This window comes from Cetorhinus maximus, chromosome 18, assembly GCF_964194155.1.
Source record: "Cetorhinus maximus chromosome 18, sCetMax3.hap1.1, whole genome shotgun sequence".
Lineage (NCBI taxonomy): Eukaryota > Metazoa > Chordata > Chondrichthyes > Lamniformes > Cetorhinidae > Cetorhinus > Cetorhinus maximus.
The window spans coordinates 1,759,171-1,786,767 of NC_135896.1; the positions used below are offsets into that span (position 1 = coordinate 1,759,171).

A 27,597-nucleotide genomic window follows, 5' to 3' on the forward strand; every position below is an offset into this window, starting at 1 on the left:
GGTCCAAATGTATCCATTCCAAGCATATCCAGCCTTTCCAGTACATCCCTGCCTATCATATCCCTGCCACTTCCCCCCATCCATTACCTCGACCACCTCCACTTCTACAGATTTTTTTGTCTGCATCCTCTTCCTTAGTGAAAGCCGGCACAAAGCACTAATCAAACATTCCAGCCTTGCCTGGCACCTAGGCGTATATCACACTCTTGGTCCCTAATAGGACCCACCCCACTCTTAATATTTACATGCCAGTGGATGATTTTTCGGAACTCTCCTTTTTGTGTTACCTGTGGAAGAACTAGGAGATTGACAATCCGCATACATAAATCACTACAAGTGAGTACACAGGTCTAAAAAGTAATTAAAAGGTAATGGAATATTGACTTTTATCTTATGGGAGCTGAAATTCACGAGGAAGTGGTGCCTTAGTTAAACTTAGCCTTGGTCAGACTCCATCCTGTGCACTACAATTGGGCATCAAACCTCCAGAAAGATACATTAGCCTTAGAGGGGGTGGTAGGGCAGATTCACTGAATGATACCAGGGCTTAAAGGGTTCAATGATGAAGATATGTTGCATAAACTTGCCACACATTCCCTTGAATAAGGAGGTTCAGTGATGGTTTGATCTATGAGTTGAAATGATAAAAGGGTTTGATAGGGTGGATACAGAAAAGCTATTTCTTCTGCCTGGATAATCAAAAAACAGAGGAGCATAAGCTTCAAATTAGAACTGGACCAATCAGGACCAAAATCACAATCATTTTACCCCCACACAAAGGTTAGTAGAAATTGATCAATAAATGTATGTTGGGCAAGGCTTCAAGGACCCCAGATGGGGTAATGCAGGAGAAACTCGAGAATCATTTAACAAGCAATGGGATGTTGCAGTAGGGAGAGGGTAGGCAAATTAAAATGGGCTAAATGACATCTCTTTCATGTGATATGGGTGTCACTGGCAAGGCCAGCATTTGTTGCCCATCCTTAATTGCCCTTGAACTGAGTGGCTTTTCAGAGGCCATTTATGAGCCACATGTCTATGGGTCTGAAGACATATGTAGGCCAGACTGGGTAAGGAAGGCAGATTTCATTCCCTAAAGGACATGAGTGAACCAAATGGGATTTATAACAATTGATGATAGTTTCATGGTCACTGTCACTAAGGCTAGCTTTATATTCCAAATTTTATTAATTAAATTTAAATTCTACCAGCTGCCGTGGTGGGATTTGAATCAGTGTTAGCCTGGGCCTCTGGATCACTGGACCAGCGACATTATCACTCTGTCACCGTCTCTTCTATAATTATAAATTAAAATATCGAAGCACAGAAACTATCACAAAATACTGTTTGTCCAAAACTCTCCAGTGTTTGCTTTTCCCTAATCCACGGCTCAATTCTCCTAAACATCCATACAGGGGTAGGGTCCTGTGGGGGGTGGGTGCAGGGGCAATAGAAAAGATGAGTCCAATCTGTTTTCACCCGGAGTAGGTGGCTCACATGCACCCCTAGCTAGCGATCAAGAGTAGGAGCCCCAACTGGCAGCTTCCCTCACAACCCAGGAGCAGAAGCCACCTGTATGGCTCTCCTGGCTGAAATCAGCTAACTAAGCACAAACGGGAAATCAAAGTTTATTTCTTCTAGAGTGCATGGCTTAGTGTTTTACCAGGCAAACACCAGGGGAGAGCAAAGACATGTGAAATAAAGCAATCTCTATCCTTTGGCGTATAAACTGATCACAGTAGGAAGGGTCCATTCTCTACCATAGGGGATTGCTCAATGCAACTTGTTCTTCCTTCTCCAAAAGGACATTTGAAGCTGCAAAGGGGTTGAGAGCAGTGTGACACAAACACAAATCCAGTTCTATTCTCGGCACTCAGTCCAGCCAGCTGGTGCACCTCCAGCTCTTATTGCTGACTCTGCACAGCTGTACTTTAGATTAAACCTGAATACTGTACTGTCTTTATCAGAGTATAGAAAAGACAGGGAAGGCTTATGTCACACAAAACATTCAAAACTCTATAGGAGACATTAAACAACTGGATTCAAAATAAAAATCCCACAACCATAGAATGAGCCATAAAGGCCAGCATGCCTGTGCCAGCCCTTTGGAAAAGTTATCCAATTAATCCAATGCCTCTCTCTCTCCCATAACTCCACAAACTTTTCCTCTCCAAGTATATATCCCATTTCCATTTAAAAGTTGCAACAGAATCTGCTTCCACCACTTTTTCAGGCAGTGCATTCCAGACCACAACAACTCACTCTATAAAATACGGTTCCTCATGTCACCTTTGGTTCCTTTGCCAATCACCTTAAATCTGTGTCCTCTGCTTACCAACCCTTCTGTCACTCAAAATCTTCTCCTAATTTATTCTCAAAGCCCTTTGTGATTTTGATGCTTCTATTAAATCTCCACTTAACTTCCTCTGCTCTAAGGAGTATAATCCCAGCCTCTCCAGTCTCTGTTCACCTTGTTTCTCCTCCCTAATATTTCAATCTGGTGCTCATCTGCCTGCTAAGTTATTTTAGACTCTCCCCCACAGCACCAGTTACCCTCCCAAGCTGTGCTGAGGTGCAACCCATCCCTCTTGAGCAGGTCCCTGCTGCTGTAGAACTGATCTCAACGCCTTAGAAATCTAAAGCCCTCCCTATTGCAACGTTTTTCCAGCCATATGGTACCTGGTCTTATCCTACCATACCTGTACTTGCTAGTGCATGATTTTTTTTTAAACCTTCCCCTTTCTGACTACAGGGCCTCAACCCTTATCCTTCCTATGTCGTTGGTAGCCACATAGACCATGAGGTAAAATAGCAGGCTTGCTTCTCTTCTGTTCTATGCATCTTTTTTTAAATTTCATTCACGGAATGTGGGCCTCGCTGGCTGTACCAGCATTTATTGCCCATCCCTAGTTGCCCTTGAGAAGGGATGGTGAGCTGCCTTCTTGAACTGCTGCAGTCCATGTGGTGTAGGTACACCCACAGTGCTGTTAGGAAGGGACCCGGCGACAGTGAAGGAATGGTGATATATTTCCAAGTCAGGATGGTAAGTGGCTTGGAGGGGAACTTTCAGATAGTGGAGGATTCAGTGATGGTAATGCCATTGAACGTCAAGGGGCGGTGGTTACATTCTCTCATGTTGGAGATGGTCATTGACCGTTCCCATCTATCTGCTGCCCTTGTCCTTCTAGATGGTAGCAGTCAAGGGTTTGGAAGGTGCTGCCTAAGGAGCCTTGGTGAATTCCTGCAGTGCACCTTGTAGACGGTACACACCGCTGCTACTGTGCGTCGGTGGTGGAGGCAGAGAATGTTTGTGGATGTGGTGCCAATCAAGCGGGGCTGCTTTGTCCTGGATGGTGTCAAGCTTCCTGATGTTGTGGGAGCTGCATTCATCCAGGCAATTGCGGCATATTCCATCACACTCCTGACTTGTGCCTTGTAGATGGTGGACAGGCTTTGGGGAGTCAGGAGGCGAGTTACTCACTGCAGGATTCCTAGCAATGCTATCTCTTCGGAAACCATTCTGCAATTCCATCTTTGGGGCAGAATTCTTAAAATGTGCAGCGATGAACAAGATGTAAAAATGATCTACAGGAGTGCTGCATTGATCGTATATCAATAGGGTGCGTCATGCTGTCGATGCCACACACACTAACTTTGTCAGGATATATTAACAGGAACCTAACAGAATTCCATTCATTCAGGTTTTTCAGCATTGAAAAGAGGTAGTACATCCTATATGGATGTAATACAAATACAAGAATTTCTCCGGAACCGATGGAAGAAATGGGAAAGCCATGCTGGTGCAACAGCAGGTGGCTTGTCAAAATTGGGGTTAAACCTGCCTGAAATTAGAGAGCCTTACTCTGTGCAATTCTAGAGAACGAGGGCTGATGGCACCATCACCACCTGTAACAGGAAGGGTGCATGAGGCTGGAGTCAAAGGAACAGAGAGTGTAAGAGATGGGAAAAGTGTAGGGCAGAAGGAGGCTACACAGAGAGGGGCAAGGTCATGGGGAGACTTAAACACTTCCATTATGGATCTCACTTACTCATGCTCCTCCTCATCGGATGTAGTAGAGGAATCCTCTGGCACGTGACTTATGGCAGGCATTCCCACCTGGCTCCAGCGCAAGGCCAAACAGCTTCAGGTGATGCACTTGGGCTACTGAAGGTGTCACCTTCCTGGCAGACCCAACATATCCATTGTGCTCCACTTCAGGCCATTCCGCACCAGGTAATCCATTCAACCATCTTCACTGGGAAAACAAAAAAGATACCGGTCAGAATATTAGGCAATTGGGGCTTTTTGAAGCATGTCCAATCTTGTCTTCTATAATAATTATTCCTCCTGCCTGACCCTACCAGTTATGTTGATGGTTTCCACTACAAACATTAATCTGTGAATAAAATTGTAGGGCTATGGGGAAAAGACAGGAGTGGAACCGAGTTGCACTTAGAGGGATCTGGCAATGGACACAATGGGCAAAATGGCCTCCTCCTGTGCAATAATCATTCTATGATTCCACGATTTTACAAGGCAGAGTGGAGTTCTATATAATAAGGACCTCCCCTAGCCCTCCTTTGAGTTACAATTTTATAGCATGGCTTAAAATCTCTGCAATAATTGCTGTACTAGATTTTTTTTAATTACACAGCTCAAATGAGTAAAGAAAGGTAACAGGTTGGAAAGTCTAGAAATTAATAATTTATAGACCCCAATTTGGTTTATGATGCGAGGACAATCCCAAAGGTACACATTATCGATATGTTACTATGCCAAATAACTAATCAAACTGCTGCGACTATCATGGTAAAGTCTTCAATGATTAAAAGAAAAAAAAGATTTGCAGTTCTATAGCGCCTTTCACAACCACTGGTCATCCCAAAGTACTTCACAGCCAATGAAGTACTTTTGGAGTGCAGTCACTGTTGCAATGTAAGAAACATGGCAGCCAATATGCACACAGCAAACTCCCACAAACAGCAATGTGATAATGACCAGATCATCTGTTTTTGTGATGTTGATTGAGGGATAAGTAGTGGCCTCAGGACACAGGATATGACTCCCTTGCCCTTTTCTAAAATAGTGCACTGTGGGTGTGCCCAGAAATAGGGACTGCAGCTGTTTAAATAGGCAACTCCCCACCACTTTCTCAAGGGCAATTAGTGATGGGTAACAATTGCTGGCCTAGCCAGCAACATTCTCATCTCTTGAATAAATATTTTTAAAAAAACCACTGCTCACAGTACATCAGGTGTGGTCTAACCAGGGTTTTCTATAGCTGACGCATGACTTCTAACCCTTGAATTCTAGTCCTCTAAGAACTAGGCTAAAGAGAAAAAGTAAAGGGAGTGGGACTAATTGTATAGCTCTTTCAATTAGCCAGCACAGACATAATGGACTAAATACCCTCCTTCGATGCTGTCCAATTCTATGAATTCTAAAAAAAAGCAATGAACAAATGGTACTTTGGCATTACTGGTGGGAGTGTCAGACAAGGTGAAGTCAAGGCATTGTCACTAACATTAAAATAAAATTCTGCACCAGAATCTTAAAGGGGGTGTGGGAGAGAATAGTGCATTTGCAACAATAAAACACTTCTACTTCATGCTGCAGATTCAAACAAAATAAAATTGCAGTGCAGATATAGAAAGCAGAACAAGCTAGTCAGAAGGGAGCTGAGGCTGGTGAAGCAGAGCAGAGCTGTAAAAGGGAAATCATAACAACTTAAAAACACAACATGACTCAGGGAAAGGGCATGCAGACATGCTAACCATACAGTGAAATGGGTGAGCCTATGATGGAGTAAATCTGTGAATCAAAGCAATGAAAATTTTAACTGAACAGATAAGTGGCTGACTAAATGGCTGACAACTATAGTTATCTCTATACACTATTTAAGTGCCAGAAAGAATAGGAACTTGCACAACCATTGTTATCCCTCATTATAAATTTATAGGTAAAAACACAACAGCTAACGATCATTGTATTCCCCAAGTTTGAGTTAAGCTATTAACAAGAGTAATAGATCAAATAGAGGAGGAAATATTTAAAAAAAAACAAATCATGTTGTGTGCTCAGTAAAGCCAGTGATGTCCATTCTCCAGTGTAAATAGAATAATGCAAGTCTGAGTGTAACAGCCACGGGAATTAGTGCAGATCAAACTTCAGGGGCTGCAATTTGATCCACTTGAAACACCGTTTCATATAGTCTTGGTTACAGAGCATCAGAGGGCAAAGCTGGATAATCAGTAAGCAAAAGGTAAGTGTATTGAACAATGAGATATCAGAAGTACATTGCGAATATCGACTGATTTGTATCTGTGATATCTATTCAGAACTGTCTGAATACCGTTAAATGTGACAGGCTGGCAAGAGTAAAATATCAGCTATGCCAAGTGTGATGCCAGCTGGAAAAAGATTCCAAACTCCACTGGCCTGCATGCACTAAAGATTTAATCAAACTGCCCTTTGTGAGAAACTTTCGTGAAACTCTTAGCCTTGCTGTGCAGGAAGGAAAGCAGAAGTTCCGAATGTACAGGAACATGGGAAGAGCAGAAACACAGAGGAAGCAGGTCATACCTCTGACTGCCGCTCACTCGTTTACTCTTGAGCATGGTGCCCAGTGAGATCGGCCATGTTGCCACCCACAGACCGATTCTGCATCAAAGGAACACTGGAAGGTCTCTACGGAGCCCCAGGGATCCACGGACCCCGGTTTGAGAACTGTTCTGATAAAAGGTCACAGCCTGAAATGTTAACTCTGCTTCTCCCTCCATAGTTGCTACCAGACCTGTCAGCGTAGCCCACAACCTAGCAAGTTAAAACTAAAGAACTCTGATATACTGGAAAAGGAGTTCAAGAGTTAATGTTGCAATGAGTATTAATCTCAACATAATGGAGAGTTAGAGAGAAAAAAAACAGGAGGCTTTGGAAGAGCAAAAAAAAACTTTTTTTTAAAAATGTCTACATGCTCTTTCATGCAAGCATTCTGCACAAATATACTCAGGGGCATCATGCAGACACAGATTTGTTCACCTGATATTGAGGCTGTGGGCAAGGTAGATCGGAAAACTATTGTGCTAAAGTACAAATGGAAGGGGTGAAGCAATAGGCATCTAACAGGGTGGTCCCAACCATTGCTTCGTAGCGTCTGGTAATGGAACACGCATTGTGACAGTTATCTAAGCACCTCACTGAGTAACCTGTAGTCAGAGTCATAACAGCATACAAGGTGGCCATTCGGCCGAGTCTATATCATTCCCAGAGCAATTCAGTCAGCCCTATCCCCCAGCCCATAGCAGTCATTCGGAAAACAGGTCAACTCACTGGTTGTCTGATTCATATTTCATTCCTTAAACTATACACATTGTCACATTCTATCATTCAGAGTCATCAGCAGCAAGGACAGTGAAGGCAAATAATTGTGTTTAACTCCCTCTCCTTAAAGTATTAATTCTTTCTGGGGTACAGTACCACCAGTATTAGTCTGTAAAATTTCAAAAGCAGTGAGCATCAGGTGGCAATTCGACCATAGAGGGCACCAAAGTCAATGCTATTTTCACCAGACACCCACACTTGCACTTTACAGTAGGGGGTAACTGCTTAACAGGAATGAAAAGCCTGGTTGACTTCTTCCTTTCATAAGCCAGAGGTGCCAAGTGCAATTGTAAAAAATCAGGAGATAGCACACACTGGAGATGAGATTTCAGACAGTGGAGGTCAATTCACCCAGTGCAAGCCATCTTGGCACCTTCAGTAGTGAGATTTCCAAGCACAAGTAGCAGATTTGACCAATCCTATCAATTCCAATCATTCATTTATGAACAAGGAAAATCCTACTTCCTGAAAGTCTTACATTATGTCAAAGATTATTGTAAGTCTTCTGCACCGTGTTTTATATGAATGGTGCATTTATTGATTTGATTTTTCAGTTACGCATTCTTATTTTAACAATGATGCAAAGCCAAACAAACGCCGCTCACACGACTTGACAGGAAGTATTGATTTGTATAATGAATGGCATTTGTTTGGGGCACTGGCTGAATTTAAAATCCCTCAAATACTCAAAAGGGGAGGCAGATGGTGCAATCGGTGAAACTCAAGTTTTTCATTTCCAGAGGGCTATGGATGCTCCATCATTGAATACATTTTAAGGCAGGGACGGACAGATTTTTTGGTCTCTCAGGGAATTGAAGGATATGGGGAGCAGGCAGGGAAGTGGAGTTGAAGCCCAAGATCAACCGTGATCGTACTGAATGGCAGAGCAGGCTCAACGGGCCATGTGGTCTCCTCCTGTTCCTATTTCTTGTGGAACCTGAGTTCAAAGCCTGCCTGGCCTCCTGTGCACCTCCCTCCTTCATTCCACCATCAACAAATATACCTTCGACCACCTTGCCCACATGCTCTAGAATTCCTTCCCTAAACTATTCTACTTTTCCACCTTCAAGACCCAATTTAAAACCCATCTCTTTGACTAAGCTTTTAGTCACCTCTCCCATTATCTTTTGGCATAGAACCCATTTCAGGCTGATAAAACCAGAATTAAAGGACTGCAGAGATTTTGTACGGTTGTGAGACAGGAGGAGATTCAAGATATCAGAAGGGGCAAGGTCATGGAGAGATTTGAAACAAGGATGAGAATTTTAAAATCAAGATGTTGCTTGACTGGGAGCCAATGAACACAGTGAACACAGGGGTGATAGGGGAAAGGGACTTGGTGGGAGTTAAGACAAGGGCAGCAGAGTTTTGGATGACCTCATGTTTACATCGGATAGAATGTGGGAGACCATCCAGCAGTTCATTGGAATAGTTGGGTCTCGAGGTAACAAAGGCATGAATGAGGATTTCAGCAGCAGTTGAGCTGAGTCAGGATGATGTTCCAGAGGAAATAGGCAGTCTCAGTGATGACATGAATGTGTGGTTGGAAACTCATCTCGAATAAATGTGACATTAAAGTTGTGAACAGACTGGTTTAGTCATAGGGAGAGGGATGGAGTCATTGGCTAGAGAATGGATTTTGTAGCAGGGACTGAAAACAATGGCTTCAGTCTTCCCAATATTTAATTGAAGAAAATTTCTCCTCATCCAGTACTGGATGTCGGATAAGCAGTCTGATAATTTAGCAACAGTGGAGGAGTTGAGAGAGGGGGTAGTGAGGTAGAGCTGGGTGTCGTCAGCGTACATGTGACAACGAACGCTGTGCCTTTGGATGATGCCAGTGAGGCGCAGATGAGAAATAGGAGGGGACCAAGGATAGACCATTGGGGGACACCAGAGATAACATTGCGGGAGCGGGAAAAGAAGCCATTGCAAGTAATACTCTGGACTCAATTAAATATATAAGAATGGAACCAGAGGAGTGCAGTCCCATCCAGCTGGACGACAGTATAGAGTTGTTGGAGGAGGATGGTGTGATCAACCATGTCAAAAGTCTGCAGACAGGTGGACAAGGATGAGGGGGGGTATTTTGTCACAATTACATAGGGTGTCATTTGCGCCTTTGATAAGAGCTGTTACGGTTCTGTGACAGGGGCAAACCCCAGGAATTCAAACAATTGGAGTGAGTTCCAGGAAAGATGGGCAGAAGCAACAACACAATCAAGGACTTTGGAGAGGAAAGGGAGCTTGGGGATGGGAGGTTAGTTTACGAGAACATAAACAGGGCTTTTTCAAGTTGGCAGGCAGTGAATTATGGAGTGCTGCAAGGATCAGTGCTGAGGCCTCAGCTATTTACAATCTATATTAATGATTTAGATACATTATTCGCCATCTCTTCATCTGAGTTTGCTGATGATACCAAGCTAAGTGGGAAGGTAAGCTGTGGGGAGGACACAGAGGCTGCAAAGAGATATAGACAGGTTAGGTGTGTGGGCAACAAGATGACAGATGGAGTATAATGTGGGGAAGTGTAAATTATTCGCTTTGATTGTAAGAATAGGAGAGCAGAATTTTTTTTTTAAAAAGGTGTGAAATTTGTAAATGTTGATGTTCAAATGGACTTGGGTGTGTTCATACAAGGAATGCAGCAAGTTAGCATTCAGCTGCAACAAGCAAATAGGAAGGCAAATGGCAAGTTGGCCTTTATTGCAAGGGGATTGGAGGACAAGAATAAAGAAGTATGTTACAATTGTACAGGGAACTAGTGCTGGAATACTGTGTGCAGTTTTGGTCTCCACTTTTAAGAAAGGGTATGCTAGCATTGGAGGCGGCACAGCAAAGGATCACTAGATAGGTTCCCAGGATGAGGGGGTTGTCCAATGATGAGAGGATAAGCAAATTGGGCTTCTATTCTCTGGAGTTTAGGTGAACAAGAGGTGATCTCATTGAAACATACAAGATTCTGAAGGAGCTCGATAGGGTAGACACAGAGATTGTTTCTGACAGTTGGGGAGTCTAAAAAATGGAAGCACAATCTCAGGTCAATTGTTTAGGGCAGAGATGAGGAGAAATTACTTCATTCAAAGGGATGTGACTCTTTGGAATTCTCTACCTCAGAGGTTTGTGGATGCTCCATCATTGAATACATTTAAGGCTGGGATAGACAGGTTTTTGGTCTCTCAGGTAATCAAGGGATATGGGGAGCGGGCAGGAAAGTGGAGTTGAAGCCCAAATTAAGCCCTGAACACATTGAATGGTGGAGCAGGCTTGACGCACCGTGTGGTTTCCTCCTGCTCCTATTTCTTGTGACAGTGCGGTCAAGAGTTGTTTTTTTTTATTCATTCATGGGGTGTGGGCTTCGCTGGCTGGGCCAGCATTTATTGTCCATCCCTAGTTGCTCTTGAGAAGGTGGTGGTGAGCTGCCTTCTTGAACCGCTGCAGTCCATGTGGTGTAGGTACACCCACAGTGCTGTTAGGGAGGGAGTTCCAGGGTTTTGACCCAGTGATAGTGAAGGAACAGCGATATATTTCCAAGTCAGGATGATGAGTGGCTTGGAGGGGATCTTCCAGGTGGTGGTGTTCCCATCTATCTGATGCGCTTGTCCTTCTCAGATGGTAGTGTTGAGAGTTTGGAAGTTGCTGTCTCAGGAGCCTTGGTGAATCCCTGCAGTGCATCTTGTAGATGGTACCTACTGCTGCTACTGCAGGTCGGTGGTGGAGGGAGTGAATGTTTATGGATGTGGTACCAATCAAGCGGGCTGCTTTGTCCGGGACGGTGTCAAGCTTCTTGAGTGTTGTGGGAGCTGCACTCATCCAGGCAAGTGGGGAGTATTCCATCACACTCCTGACTTGTGCCTTGTCAATGGTGGACAGGCTTTGGGGAGTCAGGAGGTGAGTTACTCGTAGCACAATTTCTAGCCTGCTCTTGTAGCCACAGTATTTATATGGCTAGTCCAGTTCAGTTTCTGGTCAATGGTAACCCCCAGGATGTTGATAGTCGGAGATTCAGTAATGGTAATGCCAGTGAAGGTCAAGGGGCAATGGTTGGATTCTATCTTGTTGGAAATGGTCATTCCCTGATACTTGTGTGGCACCAATATTACTTGCCACTTGTCAGCCCAAGCCTGGATATTGTCCAAGTCTTGCTGCATTTGGACATGGACTGCTTCAGTATCTGAGGAGTCATGAATGGTGCTGAACATTGTGCAATCATCAGCGAACATCCCCATTTCTGACCTTATGATGGAAGGTCATTGGTGAAGCAGCTGAAGATAGTTGGGCAGAGGACACTACCCTGAGGAACTCCTGCAGTGATGTCCTGGAGCTGAGATGACTGACCTCCTACAACCACAACCATCATCCTTTGTGCTCCGTATGACTCCAACCAGCGGAGAGTTTTCCCCGATTCCCACTGACTCCAATTTTGCTCGGGGTCCTTGATGCCACACTCAGTCAAATGAGGCCTTGATGTCAAGGGCAGTCATTCTCAACTCACCTCTGGAGCTCAGCTCTTTTGTCCATGTTTGAACCAATGCTGTAATGAGGTCAGGAGCTGAGTGGCCCTGGCGGAACCCAAACTGGGCGTCAGTGAGCAGGTTAATGCTAAGCAGGTGCTGCTTGATAGCACTGTTGATGACCCCTTCCATTACTTTACTGATAATGGAGAGTAGACTGAAGGGGCTGTAATTGGCCGGGTTGGATTTGTCCTGGTTTTTGTGTACAGGACACAGCTGGGCAAGTTTCCACATAGCCGGGTAGGTGCCAGTGTTGTAGCTGCACTGGAACAGCTTGGCTAGGGGCACGGCAAGTTCTGGAGCACAAGTCTTCAGTACTATTGCCAGGCCCCATGCCTTTGGAGTATCCACTTGATAGCATGTCAAGTGAATCTAATTGGCTCTAGATTGGCATCTGTAATGCTGGGACCTCCAGAGGAAGCCGAGATGGATCATCCATCGGCATTTCCAGCTGAAGATTGTAGCAAATGCTTCAGCCTTATCTTTTGCACTAATGTGCTGGGCTCCTCCATCATTAAGCGAGAGAGTGACAACACCATTAACATGATCAGCTAACAGGGAAACCAGGAGATGATGTTGGGTGGTCAGCAGTTTAGCAGGAATAGGATCAAAGGGAACAGGAAGTGGGTCCCTTGGATAAGATGAGCTCAGAGAGGGCATGAAAGGAGATAGGAGAGAAACTAAAGAAAGACGCAAGTTCAAGTCTAGGGAGCATCTACAACCCTCTGGTATAGAGAATTCCAAAGATTCACAACCCTGAGTTAAGAAATTTCTCATCTCAGTCTTAAATAATTGGCACCTTAACCTGAGACTGTGTTCTAGATTATCCAGCCAGGGGAAAACAACCTCTCAATATTTACTGTCAAGCCCCATCAGAATCTTGCATGTTTAAAAGAGATAATCTCTCATCCTTCCAAATCCCAGAGAATATAGGCCCAATTTACTTAGCCTATAATAGTAGTACAATACTCTCAACCAAGAAGTTATCTAGTGAAACAAAAACAAAAATTGCTGGAAAAACTCAGCAGGTCTGACAGCATCTGCGGAGAGGAATACAGTTAAGGTTTCGAGTCCGTATGACTCTTCATCTGTTATGAAGAAGAGTCATACAGACTCGAAACATTAACTGTATTCCTCTCCGCAGATGCTGTCAGGCCTGAGTTTTTCCAGCTATTTTTGTTTTTGTTTCAGATTTCCAGCATCCGCAGTATTTTGCTTTTATCTTAGTTATCTAGTGAACCCTCATTGTATTGCCTCTAATGCAAGTATATCCTTCGGTAAACATGGAGAGGAAATCTGTATACATTAATCCAGGTGTGGTTTCACTAAAATCCAATTGTAGCAAGACTTCCTTATTTCTGTACTCCAATCACCTTGTAATAAAGGCCAACATCCAATTCACTTTCCTAACTGCTTGCTGTGCCTGCGTGCTAACTTTTGAGTTCCTTGTACAAGCACACCCAAGGCTCTCTGAATGTGAACATTTTCAGGTTTCACACCTTTAAGCTATTCTGATTTTCTATTCTCACAACCAAAGTGAATAGCCTCACACTTCCCCACATTATGATCCATCTGCCATCTTGTTGCCCACTCATTTAGCCTGGCTAAATCTCTTTGCTGCCTCTCGTGTCCTCACAGTTTACATTTCCACTTAGCTTTGTCTAAGCTATTAATATTGATTGTAAATAATGCCCCAAACAGGAGGGTTCCAGGATGATCCTGGAACTGTGAGCAGTTTAGTGGTTCCTCAAAAAAAAAACCACCACTGTCTCCTATAAATGATTCTGGAGTGTATCCATTTGTATCTACCTGCAATGACAGGGTCCAACCATTCCTGGTCCTTATGGTAACTTTTATATCTCTGTAAGATCCTCTTCTGGTAGTAAGAGATTAAATGGGCCTAGAAGCTTTCTTGAATTTAACTTACACGTTAAACACATATAGGATATAGATAGATATATACACATACACAGGTGTATATGTCTGTATGCCTATATACACATAAAAAAACTGTAATCAAACGCACCTTTAAGGAATTTTCAATAGTACCAAATAAAGCAATGTTAGAGGACAAATCTCCCAATGCCCGGAGTTGGGGTAGAGAAGGCAGTGCTGGAATCTATGAGAGACAGTGATCCTCTGACCGGGACAGAGCGCTCCCCGGGCCCCGGGCCTATATAAACCGCCCAGCCTGGGACTAACTTTCACCTGTCACACTTTCAAATGGAAAGTGACAGGCAGCCCCCCCGGATTGGGGAAATTATCTTTACCTGTGCTGCTGTCTCCTTCGTTCCTATCGGTGTCAGCCTGATATTCCCACCTGGACACTCTTTGCCCCTCCACAGCTTCACACCGTCTCCCTTGGTAACTGCAACAGCCTTAGCGCCGTTCCCTTACCAACCAGCCCGCCCGCCAAACCCACCGCGCCTGCGCCAAGAACCTGAGCCCGTCATTCTGCGCCTGCGCTAAAAGCAGGGCTCACCCACCGCCCCCAAAGTACCAAAGGGATGGGTGCTCCAGCGCACTTGTGCAAAGCACGCGCCCGGGTGCTGAATAGCTACAGTGCGCCTGCGCAAAGAACGGGCCTGGTGCTGGGTCGCGGCAGTGCGTCTGCGCAAGGGTTCGACCCGGAGCCGGAGAGGAATATTGCACCTGCGCAGAGCCCGGGCCCGGGTGCAGATAGCCAGAGTGCGCCTGCGCCATCCAGTAGGCTGTTCGTGCGTCAAACACCTGCAGCGTTCGAAATTTTTGTCGAGCGATAAAACAAAATCATTATTATCGTCAGGTAACTGGGTTGAAACAAATATATTCCTGAAATGAGTGATGCAGAAATACCTCAGTCAAGCGATGAACTATATTTCCCACAATACTGTGAGCTTCGACCGTTCTCAAACGGAAAGGATTCTTGGTGAAAGAAAGAGAAATAATATTCAGAAATATGCAGCTGATGAGACCAGTTAACTCGATAAACAAACTAGTGATTGAGGTGTGGTTAATAATCGATTGAATTGACTGAGCGACTGAGATTTAAAAATATTTTCCCCTGTTCCTTAGAGCGCATGCGCCAACTCCAATCCAGCCCCGTTAATTAACGGGAATGAAGCCGAATCAAACTTTCCCAAATCCTATCCGGATTACTGATCCGGATTTACCAGGGGAGGGAGTCAGACCTTTCCAAATCCCATCCGGATTACTGATCCGGATTTACCAGGGGAGGGAGTCAGACCTTTCCAAATCCCATCCGGATTTATGAGGGGAGGGGGTCAGACCTTTCCAAATCCCATCCGGATTTATGAGGGGAGGGGGTCAGACCTTTCCAAATCCCATCCGGATTACTGATCCGGATTTACCAGGGGAGGGAGTCAGACCTTTCCAAATCCCATCCGGATTACTGATCCGGATTTACAAGGGGAGGGGGTCAGACCTTTCCAAATCGTATCTGGATTACTGTGATCCGGATTTACCAGGAGGGGGAAGGGAGCGCGCGGTGACGTAATGTTTAGACGGATTCAGAGGATGTGCGCCTGCGTTATATTCCCCTCTTCCCCCCCCCTCCCTCCCTGGCAATCTGACCAATGGGAGTTGGGGAAGGCTGCGAGCGGGCGGGGCCATGACGTCAGCGAGGTGACCGTGTGGATACAAAGCGAGTGGAGCGAAGGGTGAGGGAGGACTGGCACTGGGCAGGCATGGAGGGGCATTGCAAAGGGCACGGCTTCTGTCAACACACCCCACTCCTTGCAGTTTTCAAATTAAGTCTATTATTGCACTGAATCATGTTGATCTGTGCTGTGAGCTTATTGTTCAAGTAAGTGAGGGAAGAGGAGAGGCTTTTTTTAATATTTAAAAGCATCAGCAATGCCAGGGGGGAGAGGAGATGCTTCCTTTGTTAGAAGGAGGTCAGCCAGCGTGGGACCTGTCAGCGTAGAGAAGCATCTCCAGAGAGAAGAGGACCAGGATGAGGATGGAGATGAGGAATTCCGGGATGAAGGGGTTCCTTTCTACATAAACCGAGGGGGGCTCCCGGTCGATGAGGCTACCTGGGATAGGATGTGGAAACATGTTGCTAAGATCCACCCTGAAGGAGAGAAGATGGTGCAGAGAATTCGAGGAATGCCGTACCTCCCCAAGGTGATTTCTTCATTCCAACTTTGAAATTGTGCACTGTTAATATAGCCTTCAACAGCTTAAACCTGCCAGTGGCTTTGTGAATCAGTTTGGCCAGTGTAATGGTTTAGATCTGCATACTCAATGAACAATCCAAACCAAATTATTTGGATGGATGATTTGAACATTAAATCAGGGAGTTCTATGTTCAGGTTTAAGCAGCTTTAGGCTGAAGCAAAGCTTTAAGCTCTCGAGTTGATTTTTTTTTAATGTTCAAATTACATGGCTTTCCAGCTTTGGTGATGGTGGATTTACTTAAATTGTTGTGAAGTTTTTTAATGATATGTCTTTTGAAACTTCACAACTTAATTGGAAGCTTTGTGACACTATTATGTTGAATATCTGTACACAATGTAACCTGTACTCTTTACGGTCTAATGTGTTATACATTTCCTCTGGGCAATGAGAGAATTCTGGTTTGCCTCGCCCTTTTTTTGTTGTCTTTTTGTTTGTTTCCCCCCATCCTTTGGTAAAATGGTACCCATTGCACACTCCCATGCTACCTAAATGATGTATGGGAACTTTAAGCATGCAGAATTGCGAATGTAAATCCCTATTGTGCCCATCCAGATATTGCATAGTCCTGTCTGATGTTATTTTCTGGGTTGGGCCTGGTTCAATCCAGAAAACAAACAATCGCAGTTCTTTACGCAATTTTTTTCTGTAATTGCTAATGTGTTTTTTTTTGTGGATGATAATCAGTATATATAGAAAGATGGAACCCTCCGATACAGGAACACCCAATGCAAACTATACTTGCTGTGTAACAAAAGAAATCCACTTGCCTCATGTTGAATTCAGTGGTGCTTTAACATTGCAATTGTTAGAATGTCTCTTTAACTGGGCAGTTTAGTGAAATGTTAACAAGGTTAAAAAGAACAAGGTATTTTGTATATAAAAAAAAAATTAGTAAGTTCTGAAAATTGTTGGTGTTATTGTAAATGCTATTCACTGATATTTGTAGCCACATTTCTGTCCTGGGTTTCCTTAGATTTCCAGAAGGCATTTGATAAAGTGCCACATCAGAGGTTATTGCAGAAAATAAAACCTCATGATATAGGGGGTAACATATTGGCATGGATAGTAGATTGGCTGGCTAACAGGAAGAAGAGAGTAGGCATATATGGGTCTTTTTCAGCATGGCAGGATGTGAGGAGTGGTGTGTCACAGGGATCAGTGCTGGGGCCTCAACTTTTTACAATTTATGTAAATGATTTGGATGGAGAAACTGAAGGAATGGTGGCTAAATTTGCTGATGACACGGATAGGTAGGAAAATAAATTGTGAAGAGGCTACAAAGTGACATAGGTTAAATGAGTGGGCAAAGATCTGGCAAATGGAGTATAATGTGGGTAATTGTGAAATTGTTCATTTTGGCAGGAAGAATAAAAAAGAAGCTTATCATCTAAATGGTGAGAGATTGCAGAGATCTGAGATTCAGAGGGACCTGGGTGTCCTTGTGCATGAAACACAAAAGGTTAGTATGGAGGTACAGCAGATAATTAGGAAAGCGTTTTTTTATTTATTCAAGGGATGTGGGCTTTGCTGGCTAGGCCAGCATTTATTTCCCATCCCTAATTGCCCTTGAGAAGGTGGTGGTGAGCTGCCTTCTTGAACCGCTTCAGTCCATGTGGTGTAAATACACCCACAGTGCTGTTAGGAAGGGAGCTCCAGGATTTTGACCCAGCAACAGTGAAGGAACGGTGATATATTTCCAAGGCAGGATGGTGGTGGCTTGGAGGAGAACTTCCAGGTGATGGTGTTCCCATGTATCTATTGCCCTTGTCCTTCTAGATGGTAGTGGTAGCAGGTTTGGAAGGTGCTGTCTAAGGAGCCTTGGTGAATTCCTGCAGTGCACCTTGTTGCTGGTACACACTGCTGCTGCTGTGCAAGGGTGGTGGAGGGAGTGAATGTTTGTGGATGGGGTGTCAATCAAGCGGACTGCTTTGTCCTGAATGGTGTCAAGCTTCTTGAGTGTTGCTGGAGCTGCACTCATCCAGGCAAGGGTAGAGTATTCCATCACACTCCTGATTTGTACCTTGTTAAAGGTGGACAGGCTTTGGGGAGTCAGGTGGTGAGTGACTCGCTGCAGGATTCTTAGACTCTGACCTGTTCTTGTATTTATTTGGCTAGTCCAGTTCAGTTTCTGGTCAATGGTAACCCCCAGGATGTTGATAGTGGAGGATTCAGCGATTATAATGCTATTGAATATCAAGGGGCGATGGGTAGATTCTGTCTTGTTGGAGATGGTCATTGCCTGGTACTTGTGTGGTGTGAGTGTTACTTGCCACTTGTCACCCCAATCTAATAGAATGTTTTAATTTATTGTGAAAGGAATTGATAACAAAAGTAGGGAGGTTATGCTTCAGTTGTACAGGGCAATGGTGAGACCTCCTCTGGAGTACTGTGTACAGCACTGGTCTCCTTATTTTAAAGAAAGATGTAAATGTTTTAGAAGCAGTTCAGAGAAGGTTTACTAGGCTAATACCAGGAATGGGAGGGTTGTCTTATGAGGAAAGGCTGGACAGGTCAGGCTTGTATCCACTGGAATTTGGAAGAGTAAGTGGCGACTTAATTGAAACCTTTAAGGTCCTGTGGGGTCTTGACAGGGTGGCTGTGGAGAGGATGATTCCTGTTGTGGGAGAATCAAGAATGAGGGGCCACTGTTTAAAAATAAGGAGTCGTTCATTTAAGACAGAGATGACGAGAATTCTTTTCTGAGGGTTGTGAGTCTTTGGAACTCTCTTCCTCAAAAGGCAGTAGAAGCAGAAAGGCACAGCTAGATTAGATTCTTGATTAACAAAGGGGTGAAAGGTTATCAGGGGTAGGCAGGAATATTAGATTGAGGTTATATTCTGATCAGCCATGATCTTATTGAATGGCGGAGCAGGCTTGAGGGGCTGAATGGCCTACTCCTGCTCCTAATTCGTATGTTTGGATGTTCTGCAGAAGTTTTTCACAGGGGTTGGGGCAAAGCATGAACTGAGGTGCTCTGAGCCTGGAGCTGGGACGAGCTGTTTCTAATTTAAATTAATGATATGGATACAATGCAAAGTGCTCATGTTTGCAGATATTAAACTAGGAAGGACAGTAGAATGGGGAAAAGGCAGCTCCGAATCAATTGGAGTAAAATATTTAAGTGGGCGGAACAATGGTCAATGAAATTTCATGCAGACAAGTGTAAAGTACATGGGAAGAAGAATAGGTGTGTACAAATACTCCATGAATGGTGGTGTAATAGCTTAGGATAAAGTTCAGAGGCCTGAGAGTCTTTTAGGCCTGACACTTAATCTGTCCAATTGGTCTAGAGCAACAATAATAATAATTATATTCCATATGACTCTTCAGTTCTGAAGATGAGTCATACGGACTCAAAACATTTAACTCTGTTTCTCTCTCCACAGATGCTGCTAGACCTGCTGAGTATTTCCAGCATTTTCTGTTTTTACTTCAGATTTCCAGCATCCACAGTATTTTGCTTTTTATACTATGGTCCAGAGCAGTAATCTGTTTGACTACATTACTTTCTGACTTGTTACAAGACTTTCAGTGAGAACAAACTGTCAGACCACACCCTTGAGCATTGTGTCCTCTTTGGATCTCTACATTCAAGCATTGGAGGCAATGTAGTGATAAACCACAAGGCTAATTCCCCAAAGTCAAAGATTTGAGTTATGTCAAAAGACAGGAGAAACTTTGGGTTTTTCAGCCTGGAAAGTGAAGTGCTTGAGAGAGAATCTTTCAGGTCTATATAAGATAATTAAAGGAATGGAAAACATAAATTGAAATATTAAATCACAATTACAACAGGTTGCATTTACATAAAGTCTTTAATGTAGAAGCATGACCAGCCAAAAATAGTCAGCAAGCCAAAGAATGTGGTGGCTTTAAAGGAGAGTTTCGGAGGAGATGAAGGGAGGGAATCCGAGAGCATGAGGCCTAGATGGCTGAAATTACAACTGGCAATAATGGGGTTAAGGGAGAGAGAGGTCTGCTTAAGAAGCCAGAATTGGAGGGACACGGAGTTCTGGGTGGAGGGGGCGCAGTCAGGGATTGTAGGTCTGGGGAAGGTGACAGGAATAGGGAGGAGCGAGGCCATCAAAAGATTTAAATACAAGCACCTTCCAAACCCAGGACCTCTACCACCAACAAAGAAAAGGACATCAGATGCATGGGAACACCACCACTTGCAAGTTGTCCACCAAGCCACACAACATCCTGACTTGGAACTATATCGCTATTCCTTCACTATTGCTGGATCAAAATCAGGAACTCCCTTAACAGCACTGTGGCTGTACTACACCACGTGGACTGCAGCAGTTCAAGAAGGAAGCCGACCATCACCTTCTCAAAAGCAGTTGGGGATGGGGAATAGATGCTGACCCAGCCAGCGACACTACATCCCCCATAAACAAATAAAAAAATATTATATTGGAGATTTTAGCACCAGGAACCTATGTAGATCAGTGATCACAGGGATGATGGAAGAGTGGGACCTTGTTCTGGATAGGGCAGAAAGGTTTTGGATGAGTTGAAGTTTATGAATACTTGTGAATAGGGATCCTTAAATGAGGACCACATGAGCTGAGGCTGAGATGCCTTTGAGGAGGTAGAAGTGGTGGTCTTTATGCTGGAGAGGATGTGTGGTCAGAAATTCAGTTCAGAGACAGATGGGATGCTGAGGCAATAAGCAGCCTGGTTCAATCTGCGATAGTGGCAAGGGAGGAGGTTGGAATCCATGGTGAGGGCACAGAGTTTGAGGCAGAAGCCGAAGACAATAGCTTTGATCTTCCCTTTAAATTGAATTGCTATAGAAGATCAAGGGGACATCAGTCCTAAACTTACTTTTTAATGGTTCAAACTAATAGCAGGAAGTCATTCATACAAAAAGTGGTCGACACATAAGTGTTGACTCTCTGATAGAGGGGCAGAGCTGAAAGCCCTGGATGTCTGTAAGAAACAATTAGATGCTGCAGTGCGAGGAATGGATGGATAAATTAAGATGAGCCAAATGGCCTTTCTCATCGTAATTATTTGAAGCTTTACATCACAAGGTAATGCTGTCACTGCAGTGAAGAGTTAGTACAGATTGCATGAGCAATAACTTAGCATTCTGCCACCAGTTGTGGCTGTTAGTATGAGTTTAGTTTTGTTGTAGGTTTAATAAGATCAATAGAATCACACAGGAAAATGACAGTGACTGCACAAACTTGTCCCAGGAGCCCCTACAGTGACTGGCGCAGGATGAAGGGAGAGAGGTTGGGGTATCACTGAATTAGTCTATCCAAATATACAGCAGCTCAGTAAGAACCTGAAAGAGTGAGAGTTTATCAAAACAAGGTTTAGAGTAGAGATGCTGCTCGGGGTCTGTGTGTGTGTTGCACAGTCAGTAGGATACCTCGTGTCTGGGAATAAGTACTGAAGTTCCTTTAGATACTGTGGCACCACACTAGCTCAACACTCTTGCACATATAAACACTGCTGTTGGCATCATTGAACAATAACTGTGGCTAAGGTTCACCTTGGACTTTCACCCACAAATTGTTTTCTACTTATTTACTCAGCTTTTTTATATACAATTAAATTTGAGATCACAACAGTCTTCAGAAATCTGAAAAAAAGCTACTATCTATTTGAATGTTGCCAGGCACTTTTTCCCCTCATCCTCTTTTGAAGGAATTTAATTCCTGCTGCGGTATAGTCCTTCGTTCCTCTAATGGCCATCTTTTATTTTGAGTCGACTAAGCGGCAACAAGCTAATTGTGGGGCATCACAGCCAAAACCAATCCTGTCTCTGTTTGACATCCACACAAGCGTACGTTCCACATGTGGGTGGTTGCAGGAGAATGATTGGCGACAGAAATCATGGTTGATTTTCTCTCTTCCCTAGCCAGCCCATAACCTTTAATGTCCCGAAAATCCATTGACTACACATTTTTGACTAGCAGCTTAAGAGTGAATTGAATCACATGATTGGGTTCATTCATTGCAGGTCTCCAGGTAGCATTAGCCTGTTCCTGCCCCACGGAACTCATTTCTTGCTATCTTGACTCCATTCTCTCTCCCCTTGTCCAGTCCCTTCCCACCTACATCCGTGATTCCTCTGACATCCTACATCATATTAACAATTTCCAGTTCCCTGGCCCCAACCGCCTCCTCTTCACCATGGATGTCCAATCCCTCTACACCTCCATCCCCCACCGGGATGGTCTGATGGCTCTCTGCTTCTTCCTCAAACAGAGGCCCGAACAATCCCCATCCACCACTACTCTCCTCCGTCTGGCTGAACTTGTTCTCACACTGAACAATTTCTCCTTAAACTCCTCTCACTTCCTCCAAACAAAAGGTGTGGCTATGGGTACCCGCATGGGCCCCAGCCAAACCTGTCTCTTTATGGGGTATGTGGAACATTCCTTGTTCCAGTCCGACTCCGGCCCCCTCCCACAACTCTTTCTCCGGTACATCGATGATTACTTCGGTGCTGCTTCATGCTCTCGTCTGGACCTGTAAAAATTTATTAATTTTGCTTCCAATTTCTACCCCTCCATCATTTTCACATGGTCCATCTCTGACACTTCCCTTCCCTTCCCTTCCTTGACCTCTCTGTCTCAATTTCTGGTGATAGACTGTCCACCAATATCCATTACAAGACTACCGACTCCCACATTTACCTCGACTACAGCTCCTCACACCCTGCTTCCTGTAAGGACTCCATCCCATTCTCTTAGTTCCTTCGCCTCCATCGCATCTGTTCTGATGATGCCACTTTCAAAAACGGTTCCTCTGACATGTCTTCCTTCTTCCTTAACCGAGGTTTCCCATCCACGGTGGTTGACAGGGCCCTCAACCGTGTCCGGCCCAACTCCCGCGCATCCGCCCTCACACCTTCCTCTCCCTCCCAGAACCATAATAGGGTCCCCCTTGTCCTCACTTATCACCCCACCAGCCTCCACATTCAAAGGATCATCCTCCGCCATTTCCGTCAACTCCAGCATGATGCCACCACGAAACACATCTTCCCTTCACCCCCTCCGGCGGCATTCCACAGGAATCATTCCATCCGGGACACCCTGGTCCACTCCTCCATCCCCCCCCGCAACACCTCAACCCCCTCCCATGCAACCGCAGAAGGTGCAACACCTGCCCCTTCACTTCCCCTCTCCTCACCGTCCAAGGGCCCAAACACTCCTTTCAAGTGAAGCAGCATTTCACTTGCACTTCCCTCAATTTAGTCTACAGCATTCGTTGCTCCCAGTGCGGTTTCCTCTACATTGGAGAGACCAAACGCAGACTGGGTGACTGCTTTGCAGAACACCTTCGGTCTGTCCGCAAGCATGACTCAGACCTCCCTGTCACTTGCCATTTCAACACTCCACCCTGCTCTCATGCCCACATGTCTGTCCTTGGCTTGCTGCATTGTTCCAGTGAAGCTCAACGCAAACTGGAGGAACAGCACCTCATCTTCCGACTAGGCACTTTACAGCCTTCCGGGCTGAATATTGAGTTCAACAATTTTAGATCATGAACTGTCTCCTCCATCCCCACCCCCTTTCCAATGCCCCCCTTTTTTTTCCAATAATTTATATAGATTTTTCTTTTCCCACCTATTTCCATTATTTTTAAATGTATTTCCATCCATTGTTTTATGTCTGCCTTTTAGCCTTTTTCGATTCCTTCACCCCACTCCACCCCCACTAGGGCTATCTGTACCTTGCTTGTCCTGCTTTCTACCCTTAATTAGCACATTCCTTAGATAATATCACCACCTTCAACACCTCTTTGTCCTTTTGTCTGTGACATCTTTTGGTTATCTCCACCTAACACTGGCTCTACTTGTCCCTCCCCCCCCCTTTAAACCAGCTTATATTTCACCTCTCTTCTATTTTACTTAGTTCTGTTGAAGGGTCATTCGGACTCAAAACGTTAACTGTGTTCCTCTCCGCAGATGCTGCCAGACTTGCTGAGTTTTTCCAGGTATTTTTTGTTTTTGTTTTGGATTTCCAGCACCCGCAGTTTTTTGCTTTTAGCATTAGCGGTCATTCCTCCAAAACACTAACTGGCACAGCTGCAGTGGTTCCAAAGATGAAATGGCCCCATCTACCCTGCAGTTTCATACTTGGCTGAACATCCAGTTGCAGTCCCATAAAGACTTTTACTTGGTAAAGTAGTGGAGTTAATTATTCCAAATGATTACCCCGTCAACAAAGATCTTCTTTTGCTTACAACTTGCATTTATGCAGTTTGATTAACATAAATATTGCAAGCCTCTTCACAATCAGAAATAGATAGAAAATTGAGATTGAACTGTGGAAGGAGTTATTCAATGGATTTTGAGAAAGTTATTGAATGAGGAGGGAGGAAAGAACAATAGAAAGGTGGTAATTATACTGGACTAATAATCCAGAGACATCAGTGCAAATCCCACCAACTTCTCAAGGGCAATTAGGATGGGCAACAAATGCTGGCTTTCCCACAACGCTCACATCCCATGAGAGCATTAAAAAAAACAAGTTTAGGCAGAGGAATCTGAGGAGGGGATCCCAGAAAAGTGGTATAAGATGCCTTGATTCTAGTGGGGGTAGGGGGGTGGTGTAGGTTTGCAAGAAGGGGAAGTCAAAGTGGCTATGTCAAACTAAAGAAGGTTGTAAGGCAAGGCAATGGAGGACTTTATCTTTTAAGAAAAATATTGAGCAACAGGGAGCTAATGCACATCAATGAGAAAGGAGATGATGGGTAAATGGACTTAATACAGGCAAAGAGACAGACAGTTGTGTTTTGAACAAGTTGGAGCTTATGGAGGACAGGACACCAGCAAGGAGGGCAGATTAATTACATATATTGAGGTGACAAAAGTATGGATAAGGACTTGAGTGATGGAGAGGCTGAGTTGGGGCATAAGTGAGCAATGTTGCACCAGCTGAATAAGAATGCTTAGTAATGGATAGGGTGTTGGGTTCAAATCCCAGCCGTCGGTAGAACAGGACACCCAACACTTCAAATGGTTGAATCTTCTTACTACTTATGCAGTCACTCGGGATCGAGGATGACTTGCTTCCACTCCAGTTTGATGGGTTCAGAAATGGCTGATTAGTCCAATGCACAACCTACAGTCTCTGCCACATGCAGGGTGGGTGGTGCTTGAAGGGTTGGGTAGATGGGTTGTTTGGAGGCTTGTGCCCTTCCTCCAAGGCCTCGACTTCGCCTCTGCATGTTCCTGACAAAGTCTCTCGATGTGTTTGGTACCTTCCCAGATGAGCCTGCTCCATTGTGGTCAGTCACAAACCAAGGTCTCCCAGGAGTCAGTGGGGATGTTTGATCTCTTCAGGGATGCTTTGAGAACACCCTAAAGCGTTTTTGCTGTCCTCCTGGAAGTTTTCTGCCATGACCGAGTTCTAAGTGAAGCAGTTGCTTCAGGAACGAATGACGTGTCCCGCCCAGTGGAGCTGGTTTTGAGTGATAAGCGCATCGATGCTGAGCTTATTGGCTTGAGGACACTGCTGCTGGACTGCCTTTCTTGCCACCAGATTTGGAGGATCTTACAAAGGCACTGCAGTGATCCTTCAGAAGAATGAGAGGTGATCTTGTTGAAACATGTAAGATCTTGAGGGGACTTGACAGGGTGGGTGCTGAAAGGATGTTTCACATTTTGGGAGAGACTAGAATTAGGGGACGCAGTTTAAAAATAAGGGATCTCCCAGTAAAGAAGGAGATGAGGAGAATTTTTTTCTGAGGATCATGAGTCTTTGGAACTCTGTTCCCTGAAGAGCGATGGAAGCAGGGTCATTGAATATTTTTAAGGCAGAGGTACACAGATTTTTGGTCCAGCCTCCACTGCTGAGTGCGGAAGAGAATTCTAAAGACTTAAGGCCTTTGGAAAAAAGAAATTCCTCCTCATTTCCTTCTTAAATGAGAGACGCCTTTTATTTTGAAACTGTGCCCCCTGGTTCTAGATTCTCCCCATGAGAGGAACCATCCTCTCAGCACCTACCCTGCCAAACCCCCTCAGGGATCTTTAATGTTTCAATAGGATCATCTCCCATTATTCTTAACTCCAATTAGTATAAACCCAAACATCTCAACCTCTCCTCATAAGACAACTCCTTCACCCTAGGAATTAGTCTAGCCAACCTTCTCTGAACTGCCTTCAATTCAAATAGATCCATTCTTTAAGGAGACTAAAACTGTACACAGTACTGCTAGGTGTGGTCTCACCAGTGCACTGCAATTGTAGTAAGACTTCACTACTTTCGTACTCCATCTCCCTTGTAGTAAAGGCCTTGTAGTCAAGGTAGCTGTGGGAGTCGGTAGGCTTGTAATGGATATTGGTGGACAGTCTATCACCAGAAATTGAGACAGAGAGGTCAAGGAAGGGAAGGGAAGTGTCAGAGATGGACCATGTGAAAATGATGAAGGGGTGGAAATTGGAAGCAAAATTAATAAATTTTTCCAGGTCCAGACGAGAGCATGAAGCAGCACCGAAGTAATCATCGATGTGCCGGAGAAAGAGTTGTGGGAGGGGCTTCGACTACAGCTCCTCACACCCTGCTTCCTGTAAGGACTCCATCCCATTCTCTCAGTTCCTTCGCCTCCGTCACAACTGTTCTGATGATGCCACTTTCAAAAACAGTTCCTCTGACATGTCCTCCTTCTTCCTTAACCGAGGTTTTCCACCCACGGTGGTTGTCAGGGCCCTCAACCGTGTCCGGTCCATCTCCCGCGCATCTACCCTCACACTTTCTTCTCCCTCCCAGAAACATGATAGGGTCCCCCTTGTCCTCACTTATCACCCCACCAGCCTCCGCATTCAAAGTATCATCCTCCGCCATTTCCGCCAACTCCAGCATGATGCCACCACCAAACACATCTTCCCTTCACCCCCCTTGGCGGCATTCCACAGGGATCGTTCCCTCCGGGACACCCTGGTCCACTCCTCCATCACCCCCTACACCTCAACCCCCTCCCACGGCACCTTCCCATGCAACCGCAGAAGGTGCAACACCTGCCCCTTTACTTCCCCTCTCCTCACCGTCCAAGGGCCCAAACACTCCTTTCAAGTGAAGCAGCATTTCACTTGCACTTACCTCAATTTAGTCTACAGCATTCGTTGCTCCCAATGCGGTTTCCTCTACATTGGCGAGACCAAACGCAGACTGGGTGACTGCTTTGCAGAACACCTTCGGTCTGTCCGCAAGCATGACCCAGACCTCCCTGTCACTTGCCATTTCAACACTCCACCCTGCTCTCATGCCCACATGTCTGTCCTTGGCCTGCTGCATTGTTCCAGTGAAGCTCAACGCAAACTGGAGGAACAGCACCTCATCTTCCGACTAGGCACTTTACAGCCTTCCGGACTGAATATTGAGTTCAACAATTTTAGATCATGAACTCTCTCCTCCAAGCCCACCCACTTTCCGATGCCCCCCTTTTTTTTCCAATAATTTATATAGATTTTTCTTTTCCCACGTATTTCCATTATTTTTAAATGTATTTCCATCCATTGTTTTATGTCTGCCTTTTAGCCTTTTTTGATTCCTTCAC

General features: G+C 44.7%; 2 protein-coding genes across 4 annotated transcripts in view; one reads left to right on the plus strand and one right to left on the minus strand.

Moving 5' to 3' along the window:
- Positions 1-14,324, minus strand: part of ttll5 (tubulin tyrosine ligase-like family, member 5) — a 375,463-nt gene extending 361,139 nt beyond the window's left edge. The window contains exons 1-2 of the mRNA XM_078561984.1: positions 14,166-14,324; positions 4,050-4,256 (exon numbers count right to left, since the gene is read on the minus strand). Of these exons, the coding sequence (XP_078418110.1) occupies positions 4,050-4,111 (62 nt within the window). The 5' untranslated portion in view covers positions 4,112-4,256; positions 14,166-14,324. The remainder of the gene's footprint in view (positions 1-4,049; positions 4,257-14,165) is intronic.
- A 1,189-nt stretch (positions 14,325-15,513) lies between these two features.
- The window catches only part of vash1 (vasohibin 1), a 57,252-nt gene continuing 45,168 nt past the window's right edge, over positions 15,514-27,597 (plus strand). The window contains exons 1-2 of one of the 3 annotated variants that reach the window (XR_013579420.1): positions 15,888-16,023; positions 17,440-17,536. Coding sequence is in view for 1 of the 3 variants with exons in the window: in XM_078561967.1 (XP_078418093.1) it covers positions 15,751-16,023 (273 nt within the window). In the remaining 2 variants the exon portion in view is untranslated. Of the gene's footprint in view, positions 16,024-17,439; positions 17,537-27,597 lie in introns of all 3 variants that reach the window. The other 2 variants (XM_078561967.1, XR_013579421.1) reach the window with 2 other exon arrangements.